This window comes from Cylas formicarius, unplaced genomic scaffold, assembly GCF_029955315.1.
Source record: "Cylas formicarius isolate icCylForm1 unplaced genomic scaffold, icCylForm1.1 PGA_scaffold_10__41_contigs__length_53128322, whole genome shotgun sequence".
Taxonomy (NCBI): domain Eukaryota; kingdom Metazoa; phylum Arthropoda; class Insecta; order Coleoptera; family Brentidae; genus Cylas; species Cylas formicarius.
In genome coordinates, this window is record NW_026844214.1 from 547,585 (window position 1) to 563,542 (window position 15,958).

Below are 15,958 nucleotides of genomic sequence, written 5' to 3' on the forward strand. Positions count from 1 at the left end.
AATTCTTCTCTTTTAATCCCCTAACAATGTTTTTGGACCAATGAATTTGTTTGGTTTTATTATTACCTTTATTTCGATTTCTAATACTTTTTGAAATTTGAATGCTATACTCAACACTTCCACCACCTCTTGCAGACTATCCCTCGAAGTCGGCGGGACAAAATTCAAACCTTTGTTGAGTAAATTCAATTCACCATTGTAAAAGGATTGAGAAGAACAGTTTTCAACAATGGTAATGGTTTTAACACCAAGGTTTTTGAGTTTTTTGTTCAATGACGAAAACTTCTTAACATATTCGTTTTCTATGACTACAAACATTTTTCTCTGGTAGTCACACCATTGTTCGAATTCTGAATTACTTAACATATGTGTTAACTTTTTGTAAAGTCCATATGCATCCAATTCGAGCAATTCGAGAGTTTGATAACTATTTAACTACAAATAACAAGCTACTTCGTGCTTCAAGATTCAAATATACAAAATGTCAAAAAAATTCACTAAACTTAAACTTGTACAATAAACTACCAGCTAGCGTGAAAGTTCTAAGTAATAGAAAATTAAAAAAAAACACTTAAAAGGCACTGCTTTTACTCGGTCGGGGAATACATGGGTACTGCCGCTGTGACTGAAGTCAAAGAAGCGTCTGACGGTGTGACTGTACAATGACTTTCTATTATTTTGTTGATGTTGCTTCCTTTTGCTTATTTATATAAACGTAATGTACTTTGTTATATACACTATCCTGTTTTTATGTATTATTATTATTAATTAATTAATTAATTAATTTTCTTAACAAAATAATATTTACGTATGAGGCTGCGTTCACAACAGCAGGTGTATTTAATAGGAAGAATAAACATTTTTGGTTCACCAATAGTGAGATTGCTGTCCTGCCCGTAGTTGCCAAAATCTTCGTGGCTTTGCTAAAGCCACCAATTGATTGGGTACTTTTCGGGCAAATCAACATTGAAAGCAATTATAGCGATTCTGGAAAAGGTTTTGGAAGCTATTGATCGTAACCTTATTTCCTGTATGACCTTGCTGGATCTTTCGAAGGCTTTTGATTGCGTCAGCCATGAGTTGAATTTGAATGTTACGTTTGAAATTTTTTAAATCTTACCTTAACAACGGAGAATAAATCGTTACGTCACCTAACGGTGATGTTTCTGAACCACAATTTGTTTCGCTTGGGGTGCCACAAGGCTCAATATTGGGTCCAATTATAGTGTCTTTATATGCAGATAACACAACAATACTTAATTTGGGTGCAACCTTAACTGACGTAGTATCTGCAGGTACTCAGGCGACTGTTGATGCAGAAGAGTGGTTTCGTTCGAATCGTCTTAAATTGAATGAAAATAAAAATTTTAGTAACTTCAGTAAAGTGATATCATTTAGCATATTGTTGTGGGGAGACTCTTCAGAGGCATATAGAATCTTTAGGATTCAAAAAAGATTGTTCGAACTTTGTGTTGTGCACAGAACAAGGATCACTGTAAGCCACTATTTAAAAAAAAAGAAACTAATAACTCCGACTTGAATTTTCATTAGTGCAAAAAAAAAAACAATTCCAATTTTCAGTATGTATGATGCCAGACATAGAAATGATCTGTGCGTTCCCTATCATTGTGAAAACAAAACTCCTTCAAAATAAATAAGGACTAGAAGTTCAGATTTTCACGAAATTAAATTACATTAACTCATTACATAATCGTATAAAATTCACTATCGAGATTGAACAGGATAACTCTATTAATTTTTTAGACTTAACTATTACGAAAGCGCAAAACAAATTAGATTTTTCAATTTTCAATTTTCACACGGACACAGACACACATAGGTGAACCCAGTGAAAAAGATTCAAAACATTTGTCAAAATGTGGTTTAAAAATAGCTTTCAGAACTAACAACACAATATGAAAATTTTTAAAAAAAAACAAAACAAAATGTTCAAAATCTACAGGTTGAAATGGATCTTGTCCTAAAATTTATATTGGACAAACAGGTAGATCCTTCAAGAAACGCATTAACGAACATAAAAGAGCGTTTAAAAACAATAGTTTAGATTCTAATTATGCTACACACTTAAACACAGAAAAACATATTTTTGACGACAATCTTGATATTTTGCATACAGCCACAAAAAGTAGAGAGATTAACAAAATGAGACATTCAAATGTATTGCTGAGCGTTCAATTAGATTTAAATACCTCTCCATTATTGAACTTAAATTCTCACAACATCGTTAATTAAGGTTTTATGATCATTTTTCGGTATATGTAGTAACCGGTAGTTTGTAAATATTACATTTGATAAAGACACGGTGTTGTCGAAACAATCTTCATATAAAAATATATAATTTCGAGAAAATCTGAACTTTTAATCCTTATTTGATAAATGGATTTTCATCGAGTAAAAGCCACCTCAGTTCAAAACTCCTTCGTTGTTGGGCAATAAATTATTTTATTTTATTTTCATTTATTTTAAAAAACATTATTTTGTACTGAAGGTTGAAGGGCGCGTTCCCAAACGAAAATTCAATGCCATCGAAAGCTTGTTCTTTTAAAAGATACGTATCTGGCCTTTGATAGGTATATATCTCTCGGTGCATTTCACGATAGAAATGTCATTAAATATAAATTAAGGAGAGAACTGTCGTAAACATGCAAACCCTAGGCTGGATCTATTTTTAGTTAGCTATTATATAACGGCGAGTTTTATGTGTTGTTCACGCTGGGCAAAGCAAAGGTCATAGCTACGGAGGGTTGCCTTCCATTCGATCTTTCTGAAGTTACCGCTAGAGGCGTCTCGTTCTAACTGATACTGAATTGTACGTTATCCTATGCCCAAGTATTAAATTGCATAAATAAATTATGTCCTATGAATTATTCGGAGGTTCTGCAGTGTACCAATTAAATTTTTATTACGAGGGTTGTCAGGGAATATGAATTTGCAGAAAAGTGTCTTGTCTTTGCAAAATCAAAGAACATCATTTAGAACGTTTGATAATAGTTAAAAACTACGTTTATTGGTGATCGGTTTTGCAAGGCAGATGCATAATGCATATTTAAATTTAACTTCCGATATAATATTAATAGCAACTTCACTCAATAGAAGTTCTCGATTTTATGAAGAATGAAGGTACCGTGCGTTTAATTTATCTTGTTAACATTTTCATTGGCTGTAACTTTTTTGTTTTTAGAGATATAAACAAACAAAGAAAATGTAGGGTTAGTAGCCAGGTTTTTTTCCAAGTGACGTATAAATAAAAACGCTATCAATTTTCTGACATGTAAACCTATATCATATTTTTTAAATAGAACACCCTGTATATTATATATTTAGTACACTCGTTTTTGACGAATTAGCAAAAATAGGAAATTTTTATATAATTTCAATGAGTGCGGTGATACACGCGTATTATAATAAATTTAAATTAGGTATAAATTCAACGTTATAAATAATTTTTAAATTCTTTACTAGTTTCAACAATTAAACTACAATTAATAATAACATTTATTATTATGTAATTTAACGTAGAGTGCCTAAAGTAGGAATAGGAATTTCATAAAATGTCAATATATGCAGGGCGTTTCATTTAAAATAACAAAGTTGAAGTCGGAGGGGACAGTTTTGGCACACCCTGTATCAACAAAATTATAATATTTTATATCTTCAGGAGAGTCCAAGACGTCTTTGTATGAAACTTCTACTTCTTTTTTTTTTTAAATAAAAAACTGGACATGGTTGGTTCTTTCCTCCCTAATTGTTTTGTAGATAATGATAATGTAATTCCACACCAAATGGACGTTATTGAACCTTAATTTGAGTTGCCTTGTATTAAACAATGTTTTTCTTTTTTTTTTCAGTCGGCTTCAGTCAGTGTGATAATAGAGAATAGTGATAAGGTCAGTAGAGAATTTGGATAACTGTTGCCTACCCTTTTGTTGTTTAATGTTGTTCCGTTCGATAGATTTGCAAGATTCTTCCGATTATGCCGTTCTCTGTAGCCTTTTTTGTGTACGATCGATTAAAATACTGTCCATATTACATTTCCTTTTCCAGCATGCGTTTAAGAATCGACGAGATTCTCGTAAATGAGTTTCTCACTCATGGAATATAATGCGCAAAAACTCAACTGGCACAGGATGCTTGTCCAGCATGAACTTAGTTAGTTGAAGTTTTGTTGTTTTGGACTTTTAGCGTTATCGCGGATACGATATTCTAAATTTTTTACTGAGGTAGCTTTAGTCTAGGCAACTGCAATACTCTGCTGATCTTTCACCCCTAGTTAAGTTTGATATTATTTCTATTCGCCAACGTTCCTTTCAAAATATCGAATCAATGAACAAGCACATTAGCGTTAACTGCTAGTGAATTATACTAAAAAATTTAGTGGAAACTCCGTTATATAATAGATTATTTTAATTTTTATATTTAATATTTCCCAAAACTATTTATATATTTAAATATTATTTTCGCAATATCTTGTGAAGATTGTCTTTTGAAAATTTGTTTGCAGAGATTTTACCACGTATGAGTGACTGTAATTAACTATAATCGGTGAACGGGACTAAAAGGGACACTCAACGTGCCAAAGGCGCCCAGTTACTCGTAAAAAGGAAATAAATGTATTTCAACCATCTAAAAATTGGGCATTATTTGAAAAGTTAGAAAAAAAATTAAATGCAAAAATGTAACTTTAACATCTTTTGCATTTATTTTAAATATAACTAAATTAATATATTCTGACCAAGTCTTCATTCGAAATATTAATTACTTGAATATAAAATCGACAATGCACGTGAATAGAATTTATTACTAATTACAAAACATTTTCTACATCGGTAAATAATAGTGGTCCATCATAAGGAAACAATAAAAGTCTTGTTTGAACGTCCTGTTGGCATAATTTCTACACTTTCAAAATCTTTTGGGCACTAGTCTCACGAATAACTCTTATTACGGTTTCGAAATGTTTTTATTCTAAACTTTTTGAAGGGTTTTACATTACATAAAGTAAAGGTCCTCGTTCGACCTTACTAACGTATACCCAAAAAATAGTTCTTGGCGCTGTTGCCAATTTGTCTTAAGAAGCGCCATCTATTCACAAGTTTTACAAACTGTGTATGACAGAACAAAGTAAACTGTAAATCACATTTGAACAACGTGCAATTAGAGTAGTAAGCGCTATTTACTTGCTTCACTTGTTGGTTTTATATTGAATTTAACTAATTAATGTTTAAAAAGAAATGTAGAATAGGATATTATGTAGTTTCGCAGTAGGAATCCGGAAGTTTTGTAAATTGATATTATATAGACTTAGTTAGAAGTAAATTAAAATACACGAGCCTGTAATAAAAGCTGCATATATGAAATTATTAAAAATTATATCTTAAATTCAACGCTGGGTTACAGGTTTCATTAAAAAAATATATAACAAAGAAGATGTTTGTCCAAAAACCTGTTTTTCCGCAAAAGAATGGAAAAAGTTCATTGTTCTCAAACACATAAATACACCATTCTTTGCGCAGCGTCGTACTTATTAAAATACGATACAGGAACATCTTAGATGGGCCACCCTGTATAACTAATTCGGAATGTGTTCGTTTTCATACGAATTTCGAAATATAATTTAATAATTCGGTGGTGCTTTAATTTTGCTGACCAGTGTATAATAACAACCTCTCGAGAGTTTTAATAACCAAAACCTTTGATAATTGAAAATCGCCGGTAATCCCGGGGTGCGTCTTAAGGGATGCGATTGGGCGGATTTACGATAGACGAGGCGAATAAAAGGTAACATTTAATTCTGATGTTCAGATCGATATAATGTAAGGCGCGGGTTGAACAAATTAGCATTTCCCCGCTGGGTATTCTTCGGCGTCGAAAACTCCACGTTTCCTATAGAAATCTGACGTGGCGTGTGATCTTTTAAGAGCGCCCTCAACTTCGTCGTACGGAATCAGGGTTGGCCTCCCGTAATTGAGTGACGTCAGCACCGGTACATGTTTATCCTTTTCCTGAAATCGACTCGAACACTCTCGATACGCGCGTTTTAGATTATCCGAGAATTTCAGAAAATTGATTATTAATTATTTTACTAGTAATTAAAATACAAATTTTTAACTAATTACTTAATATTTTCCTGAAATTTTCGAATAAAACTAATCAATCAATTCGATCAAATCGAATATCTTCATTTCAATTATAAAATTACGGTTATAGGAAAAATTTACTTTATTTATCTTGGGACACTGCCTTATCTCAGAAACTAGAGGGGATGGAGCCTTCAATTTATTTTTTGTTATGTTGTGTTTACAGGATGTTTCATTTTTCGTGGATGAGTATCAACTTTTTTATTTTAAATAGAACACTTGGTATATTCATTTTTGAATTCTGTACAAAATTCTAGACATATTTTGTGTATAACGTCCTATACCAAAATCTAACCATGTTTGATATTACTATTTTTTTTCTGCGAAAAATGACGAAAGCATTCATTGTTTCACTTAGGTAAGTTTTGTTGTTGACAAAGGATTTGAATAACGGATTTCATAACAAATTTCGATACATTTTAATACAAATAAAATTAAAAAAACGTCAAAAATAACTTTTTTTTAAATGGAAATTACCTATTTTTATAATCTTGTCACATTTAGCATTAAAAATGCAGGCGATTTTATATAACGTTGTATATGCCAAATATTTTTACTTTTTGAAATATTTTTTTTTAAACATCTGTCCATCACAAATATTATGCTGGTGCCATATGAGTTCACTTAATATAAGGTTTTTTTGTTGATTACTGTCATAATTCAAATATTTTTGACACATCATTGATTTATTTACTTACCGTTTATAAATTTAATTTATTTGCTTGTTTGCGTATCCTGTTTACCACAGAGGAAAAAATTTGATATGTTAGAAACTTATATATCGAAGTGTATAAACCGGACCCTGGTTCTTAGAGATTATATAACGAAATTTCTTATGGAGACACACTTTTCAGAAAACATATTTGCTAATAATATTAAAATTAAAAAAAATATATATATAAAATACCCATTACTCGAGCACCCAGAATAACAAAAAGATATGGAAGTTACAAAATCAGTTAGAACCTCTGCCAAAGTATGATGCGCCATTTGCAGGTCCAGAATACTAGGTCCAGTATTTTTTCTAAATATTATCCATCCCTTTCTTGAAAATGAAGTGCCTGGAAGGGAACGACGAAACTTAATTTGGAAGCAGAATGGCGCTCCTTATCACACAAGTCAAGAAATTGGCACGCCTGGCCGCCAAGGAGCTTCGACATAACTCGCCTAGATTTTTTTTTTATGGGATACGCTTGAAGATTTAGTTTACAAACGAAAACCGCCAACTGCGGAGGAACTTAAACGTAGGATAAATAAGAGAAGGTATTTAAATAGTACTGAATCGGTAAGAAATGTTATTGTGTATTTAGAAACCCATTCGTTCGTTCGTTCGTTAATAAAATATTCACCATCACCACCAGCAAATATTTGTAATAGACAGATGTTTAAAAGGAAATACAGTCGAAACTCTATATAGCGAAATTGAAGGGACTGCTTTTTTCTCGTTATAAAGAGTTATAAGGCACATTTTATATAAATATTTAAGAACTACATTTAATGTTTCAAATAATCAGTCATTTTCTTTTGAATTTTTTTAATATGCCAATACGCATCTCATACTTTAGCTTGTATTTTCACCTCTTTCCAAGCTTTACTAATAAAGTTGACTGCATCTAGTATATTCATGGAAAATTTGTCTTCGGACTCGACCATTACCATTAAAATGTCTTTCCTGTATCGACTCTTAAGACTTTTTATCATTACGCTCTGGTCCATCGGCTGTAATACACTTGTTTTTTTGGGTTGGAAGGAATGCCAATTCAATATTCCTTAGGTTTGGAATATGGGGATGTGCAGGGCAGTTATCTGAGAGAAGTAATATTTTTCTCCCCTATAATTCTGCATCCCATTTCAGAAATTTGCGATGTCATCCATGCAGATTTGTTTGGCCAACAGTTTTTTGTCACGGGCCGGATTGAAAAAAAATTTTTTTTCGCGGGCCAGGCGTAAAAAATACAAAAATTTTTATTATGAAAATATAAATAATGTAACAAATACCTATATATAATATATAATAATTATAAAATTTATATATATATATATATATATATATATATATATATATATATATATATATATATATATATATATATATATATATATATATATATATATATATATATATATATATATATATATATATATATATATATATATATATATATATATATATATATATATATATATATATATATATATATATATATATATATATATATATATATATATATATATATATATATATATATATATATATATATATATAGTCGTAATGCCAGAATATTTTCAGTATACATTTGAGCTTTTTCTTTTAAAATTATTGCGGAACTGGTCTTTAAGGATGGGAAATGATCAAATTTGCTTTCAGCAAGATTTGTGGAAAAAAGTAGAAGTTTCATTTTAAAAGCTTTTAATTTCTGCATTAAATCATAAGCATATATTTTTTTTCCTTGTAAACTTGTGTTGAATTCGTTTAAATATGTGAGGATGTCTAGAGAGAAAGCCAAATCACCAAGCCAATCTGGATCCGTTAATTCAGGAAACTCCTCATTTTCTTTGAGCACTAAAAAAATTCGTATTTCCTCTTGAAGCTCCCACACACGCTTTAATACCTTTCCCAAGCTCAACCAACGGATTTTATTGTAGTATATTACATCGGAATATGTGGTATTAAGTTCTTCAAGGAAATCAATGAATTGCCTATGATTTAATCCTTTGGCTCTTAAGAAATTTACTAATTTTACAACTATTTTGGTAACATGATCGATTTTTAAAACATTTTTACATAGGACATGTTGATGAATAATGCAGTGTATCGATTTCGAAAATTTTATCTTCAATGCGTTTAATTACTCCAATATTTTTTCATGTTTGGTGCTCCGTCTGTTGTAACATTCACCAATTTTTTCCAGTCAATATGGTACTTTAAAAAACACTTTTCAATTTCCTGGAACAGATCTTCGCCCGTTGTTGTATCTTTCACTGGAACAATTTCTAAAACTTCCTCCAAGATTTTAAAATCATCATTTATAGCTCTGATAAAAATTAACAATTGTGCAGTATCTTTTACATCGCAACTTTCGTCCAGAGCTATTGCATAAAAATTGGCTGACTCTATATTATATAATAATTGGTTAGTTATATCCACATTTAAAGCTTCTGCTCTTCTGGCAATAGTTTGCCTAGATAGGCTTATATTTTCGAATTTATTTTTAAATTCTGGACATAACAAACATCCAACATGCATTTCTTTAAAAATTCTCCTTCAGAAAAAGGTTTTCCGCATTCAGCAATACGTTTAGCTATTAAAAAACTTGCTTCCGTCGCCGAATCTTGCAAGCGATTTTGTTTTACAAATATATTTTGTTGACGAGACAATTTTGTGGCTAAATCTTCGAAATGTTTTTTTCGGTCTTCTTCGTTTAAATTGTTTGCATAATTCTCATGTTTCCTTTCAAAATGTCTTTTTAAATTGTATTCTTTAAAAACTGCCACACTAGAGTTACAAATGAGACACACAGCTTTCTCTTTAACTACCGTAAAAAAATATTTCCATTTCCAATCATCATTAAAATTTCGACACTCTGTATCAACGTTTCGTTTTTTAGAAGCCATCCTAGGGATGAAAATATTTCTTAATATAATTTTTTTTTTATAAACAGAAATTACGTAACATACTTTATTAATTAATAAATAAATTAAAAAGTTAATATATATAATATAATACAAATAACGCACAGCCGATGACGTAAACTGCACTGGGTGGTAGCGAGCACTAAAGCCTGAAAACAACCGGCTACTAGAGATATTTTAAGATATTTATAACCCTAGCGGGGGGACGCGCAGGTTCGGTGGACCTTATTTCTAGTAGAAATAAGGCTTACCCCGGGCCGCGCACGCGTCTGCCAGGGTTACACCAAGTGTCTGCCAGGGAAACACGAACTTCCAAGCGACCAAGTTATTACTAACAAGTTTGCTACTTACGGAAAGCATCGAATGAACTGGCGTACTGTTCAACTTCAAATACATGGATTATAGAGTTTGTAGTGTGTTTACAGATAACAAATAAGCACGAAAAGTTTAATTCATATGAAAAACCAGAAATATTTTTAATTTACTTGATTAATACTATATAAGTGTCAGGCAAACGTAAATATTTAAAAATTACTCGCATAAATTCATTACGCGGGCCGTATGTTGGCCATGTGTGGCCTAGTAAGTGACCGGAAAATGCTTGATGTTCTTAAAACACAGTGGGTTAGTTGATTTTCCAATCACGACTAGCTTCCTTTTTTCTCTCCCACTCACATTGGCAACTACTAACACTGTTATACGTTCTTTAGGAAGTTTTCCACCCACACACTTTTCGCTTCGAAATTTAAGAGTTTTGTCTGGCGTCATTTTGTAAAAAATACCAGTTTCGTCAGCAGTCAAAATGCCGTCAGCATGGTACTTTTCTGCTAGTTTTGGGCACGTCTTCTCCAACCAATTATTAGTGACGTTACTGTCGACATTACGGGCGTCGCCACTTATTTATACCGTGTCTGTTTGAACTTCCTCAACCATCATTCCGAAGCCTTAAAATCGATAATGCTAAGCTGTTCAGCATACTTTTCTGCTTTTAGTTTTACGATAGGTCCAGACTGTGGTACATTCTTAAGACGTTGCTGTTGTAACCACTGCAACATTGTCCGATCCAAATCTTCAAATTTTCGCTTTCTTAGTTTTTTACTATAACTGCCTGCCGCTTCAGCATGAATGATTTTTCCTTTGCACTTCCAAATCGTGGATACAGTCGACGGTGTAAGAACGTATCGACATCCAACATCACTTTTCTCTTCTCCCCGTTCTATCTCCAGAATTAAAGCAACTTTATCATTTAAAGATAAAATTTTTCGCTTACTCGCCATGCTCGCCATATTTACTAAGTGTTCTTCACTTTCACATAAAAAATTTAAAATGTCAAAAATGGTTAAATTTAGGTATAGGCCATTATATACAAAATGCGAAAGTTGATACTCGCCCACAAGCAATTAAACACCCTGTATATACAAAATTAAAATAGATAAACGGCTTGTAATAAGTCAATTAACTTTTGGCTCCATCCCCTATATTTTCTGAGATAAGGTAGTAGTCCCAGGATAAACGGCCCTCCCTATACATTATCAAATGGATAACTTTGTTAATATTCATCCTACGTTTGAGCATTTTTCCTAAACCTTCCGGTTCTGCAATCAAAAATATAAAATTAAAATATTTTCGTTAACTTTTGACAGGTCTTTTGTTAAATTGAATACCGTTGATTTGAATGTGTCCATCGGTTGCATTTTTTCTCATGATTTGAAACATATATTGTTTCAAAAATCAAATTAGCCATGATTGCCGTTTTTCACATCTTCCATATATAATTTTGGCATACAATGTAATTTTGTGTTTTGAAAATTAAACAAAATCGTAATCGTGTGTTAAGCAAATTGATGCCCAAATCTAACGATGCACATTATCGAAATTTACCTATATGGAAGTCAATCGATAATTTTATCCGCTACCGACCTTTCAGTCAAAACGCTTACTTGTTCAAATATGTTTTCCCGTACGGTAGGCAAATACTTTCTATTATCCTTCGGTTTCCTCGGATCCCACAACGGAAATGCTTTTGTGAACGCGAAATAACGATCATATTCCAACAAATGTGTATAGCGCGGAGCCGCGTCGAAATACGAAATTTCTTTTTCCGTATTCACCTTTTCGCTTTTCTGGAAATACCGATACTTGGCGATCCGAATTTTTAACAACGCAGAAGAATTGGCAAAATGAGACATATACCGCACCCTTACCTTAAAAGTGACACCCAATGGTGAAAAAAAAAAACAATTTCTTTCTCAACAAAATCGCACTTAGTTAACTTTGACGGTTGTCCGCTAGATGTCGCAAGTGTCATTTTTAAAGATCAAATCACCCTATTATTATTTTATTTCCGATTTTGGCAGGAATGTTCGCGTAATTGTGTCGTTTTTTTACGATAAAGCGTGAAAATCAATTTGAGATTATTTAGAGTTACAACAGTTTTGATGAAATATTGTTCAAATTTTATTTACAATATTTTTAATTGTGTCAGTTTAGAAGAAAAGGCAAGTACAAATTCTTGATTTTACGATGATTATGTTTATTTTTTACTCAAATTTGACTAATTTTTTAATAATTGTTTTTTGTTTTGTTGTTTTGTCAGTGACACACAAAATGCTTTGAAATACCTGTGCATTTTTGAACTAGCTAAATTAAAAAAGTCGCCACACGGCTTTTGTGGCCTATCCACCGAATTAGTGCAGAATCAGGTTTTAGGCCAAAACTTTAGCCATTTTAATGAAATACATTTTAAAGCTGACATATTGTTTTTACCACTTTTTGACACTTTGCGAGTTTCTGATGATGAGTTTTATTTATTTATATTGAAGAAGAAATTCTACTCTTATTTCGTCTTTAAGTTGTTTATAAAACTGCATCCCAAATAGAATTGGAACGTTCACAGTATATCAGATATGTATGTCCGTAGGATGTTTGTTAGGACATACTAAGTAATACTAGTTCAGACGTCGTTAGTATATTTGACTGTGAGGATACAGGATCTTATATAGATATACCAGTGGACCTTACTTAATTATTAGGTTATTTCCAACAGCATATGAGAAATACTGGAAAGGTAATATACAGTAGTCCAATTGGTTGTACGACTACAAAAATTATGTCCCAGTATTTGGTACTCGGGTGTGACTAAATTAACCTATTGGGTATGGTTGGTGAAGTCATCACTGGAATAGCAGGCGATATCGCGATATGTGAAATGCACAAGATTAATACCATTAATAAAACACATTTTATACACATCGGATTTTTTTCTACTGTAGATATCAAAAAAATTGTGGGTATATAATATAGCAAATATATCGAACAACCTAACCTAAAGTATCTTAAATGTAGTGTAAAAGAATAACTAATATTTGACAGGTTTTTCTGTTATTGTTTGATGAAAGTAGCTCTTTTCAGCCAAGCAGCTATTGAATTCTCACATTCTTTTGATGTTTGTTATGTGTTTGCCCTCTGATCTGATCTGATGTTTTATATATATGTATATATATATACTTAAAAAAATATAAAAAGAAGGAGACTGATATCATGTATGTTTAAAAAATCCCTACTTCCGCCCTTCAAGTAAAGGCTTGTTTTGGCGCTAATAGTACTCTCATAAAAGTGGTCTTTGATGCTAATCTCCACGATGATGTAGGTATTATTAGGATTAAACTCTCATCGGTAAGACCCTCTTTCATGAGAGTAGGTTGTAGGTGCGTAAAAAAAACTAGATCAAATATGACTTTTCAGTTTGACAGCAAAGGCCTATTTTAATGCCATATTTTTTGTCAACCAAAAATTTTTCTTTTTTTTGCTCGTGATGGTACCTACTAACACCATGAAGACAAGCCTTAAAAACGTTTTCATTAATTAACCCAACAACCATTTTAATGTGCAAAATTGTACTTTATGAAGGTTGATTCCTAAAATTAATACTTTGTTTTTGGGGGGGTGATTCTTGCATCCATTTTAAGAAAAAAATTAACTAACTATACTATATATCTAAAAATATAATTTTGTTCTGGCGGATTTTCTCTAACAATACTTAAGTAAAAAATTACTTTAGTTTTGTATGCCTAAATTTAACTGCTCAAAAAATATGAAGAGGAAGTGGATTTTATTTTTGTTTTCAAAAACTAAACAATAAAATACGAAAACAAATCTAGAATAAAAAAATGTAATCTGTAGGTTATCTTAACTCGGTCCAGCAATCGCTCCTCAAAAAAGTATCAACTAAGCAATCACCATAATATATATTTTATTAAATTATATTCCTTATACTTTATTTATTTCATTTACGTCCTATTTATTTTTAAATAACATAATACGTACTTACCAAGTATTAATTTGGCCAATTGTAATTGTAAAAATTTGTCCTTTTTCTTTATGCTCAACAAGTCAATCGATAATTATTCATTCCAACTTCCTTCGAAATCAGCGGGATCATAGCTTGTTTTACAAACTCATAACTACTGCCGCCGCCTGATATTGCTACCTCATTGACCTAGCAAAATAATAAAAAAACAAGGCATGTTGTTGGTTCGTTCAGCTTAGAATTTATCAAATTTTATGTTGTATATTATCATAAAGCGTTACTTACATGAATTATTAGTTCTTCAGTAATAATAATATCATAAAAGATAACTGAAATGAAAGCACTGAAAACGGTAAGCACAGCACACAAAATATGCAAAATGGACGCCAAGTCGCCGTATACCTTACACCGCCAACAAAAACAAGTCTGAAAAGATGGCGGACGACGAGATGCAGGAGAAGCCGATGAGACACGAGCGAGTCCGGCACGGCACGACCGCGAGTAGTTGCGTCATTAGTTGCAGCCGAACGGTGTTGTTAAATGGAATCTTATACACAAATATATTATTTTTACGATTTTGTAATTTTTTTACTTAGATGAATGCATTTTCTGTGCTATTTTTAATAAAATAGCGTTTCTTGCCTCGTTCGTCCAGAAATAATAAAAACAAGTTGATTTTAACAGTTTGATTCCGGTTTCTTTAGTACTTGTCAGCACTGACGTCGATGTAGATGTGCACAAAAACGTTGCCAATAAAATGTCTCCCAAAACACCACAAATCTAAAAAAACTATTTTCCTTCTCAGTTGCTTGAAATTTAACTTTTTAGGTTTCATTTTGTTTTACGGTTTCTCACTTTTTTCCTTATGATGCAAGAGGATATCCTCAGGCTATCTATTATCCTCTAAATAGATAGCCTGAGGATATCTGTGGTATATCGTGTACAGTAAATCCGCAAGCTATCCATTCAGAGGATATCCCTATTACAGTATACCCTTAGTATATATGTTAACTTATATCCTATGTGGGATATTTATTAAGAAACAGTTTTTTTATATTTTCTGGAAAATTCGTTTTTTTTGAGTTGTGTCACTTTTAAAGCAAGGGTGCAAATGTCTTGATATGAACTTACCCATCCTTTTCTTTCTATTATTTCCCATACTTGCTCCCTATTCTTCAATCGGGCAACCGGGGTGTACCACTGCGCCTTTTTTGACATTTAGAAAGCTGGCAGCCTAGAAAGGTGCTTTGTAACTTTTACGTGTCAAATAACTATGTCAACCCCAGATGCTGGGTCAAGTGTTGTGGACGGGTGGCCAGTGTTTGGATCAAAAAATGATTGTTTAAGCTGATATCTGCAGTTTTAGGTACGATATTTGTTGTGAAACCATTCTTTCTTGGTCAAATAGTTGCTGATTTCGATTATGTTGCAGTGAAAATCTGCTTTTTCGCCTCTCATTGTGCCGAATTCCACCTTAAAAATTCAGATATGAACTTATAACCCCTATTTCCTAGACAAATAATTGGATTTTCCTCTTGACTTCGAGCAGATCCTAGTCAAAAACAGATCATACGTTATCACAGAATATAATTATTACATCTTTAGATTACTCTAAAGCCTTTAATCGGCTTGATCATAAAACGATTTTTTGAAAACTACTTAGCTGACAGATATCGGAGAATTACCCTTGACTATGTAATTTCTGAATTTCTCCCTGTTTCATCAGGTGTACCACAAGGTTCCGTCCTTGGACCTGTATTATTCTTAATTTATATATATAGGTTATGAGGGTTAGTGGGTAAGGTTTAGGTTAAGGTTAATATTTATTTTAATTTTTTTTAGTTTCATTATATTTCGT

The 15,958-nt window shown here is 32.0% G+C and overlaps 2 protein-coding genes across 7 annotated transcripts in view; one reads left to right on the forward strand and one right to left on the reverse strand.

Moving 5' to 3' along the window:
- LOC132703922 (sodium/potassium/calcium exchanger Nckx30C-like) overlaps window positions 1-15,958 on the forward strand; it is a 141,668-nt gene that overhangs the window by 28,407 nt on the left and 97,303 nt on the right. The gene's annotated exons all lie outside the window — the stretch shown is intronic.
- On the reverse strand, window positions 1,245-15,344 carry LOC132703940 (uncharacterized). 2 transcript variants are annotated; one of them, XM_060673516.1, is made up of 3 exons: window positions 15,232-15,344; window positions 11,732-11,914; window positions 1,245-1,342 (listed from the first exon to the last, which is right to left on the reverse strand). In XM_060673516.1, exons 1-3 carry the CDS (start codon window positions 15,316-15,318, stop codon window positions 1,274-1,276), a joined length of 339 nt encoding a protein of 112 aa, XP_060529499.1. In that variant the 5' UTR covers window positions 15,319-15,344; the 3' UTR covers window positions 1,245-1,273. The 2 variants fall into 2 exon arrangements, with proteins under 2 accessions (XP_060529499.1, XP_060529489.1); XM_060673506.1 differs by lacking the exon at window positions 1,245-1,342 and adding an exon at window positions 5,836-6,023.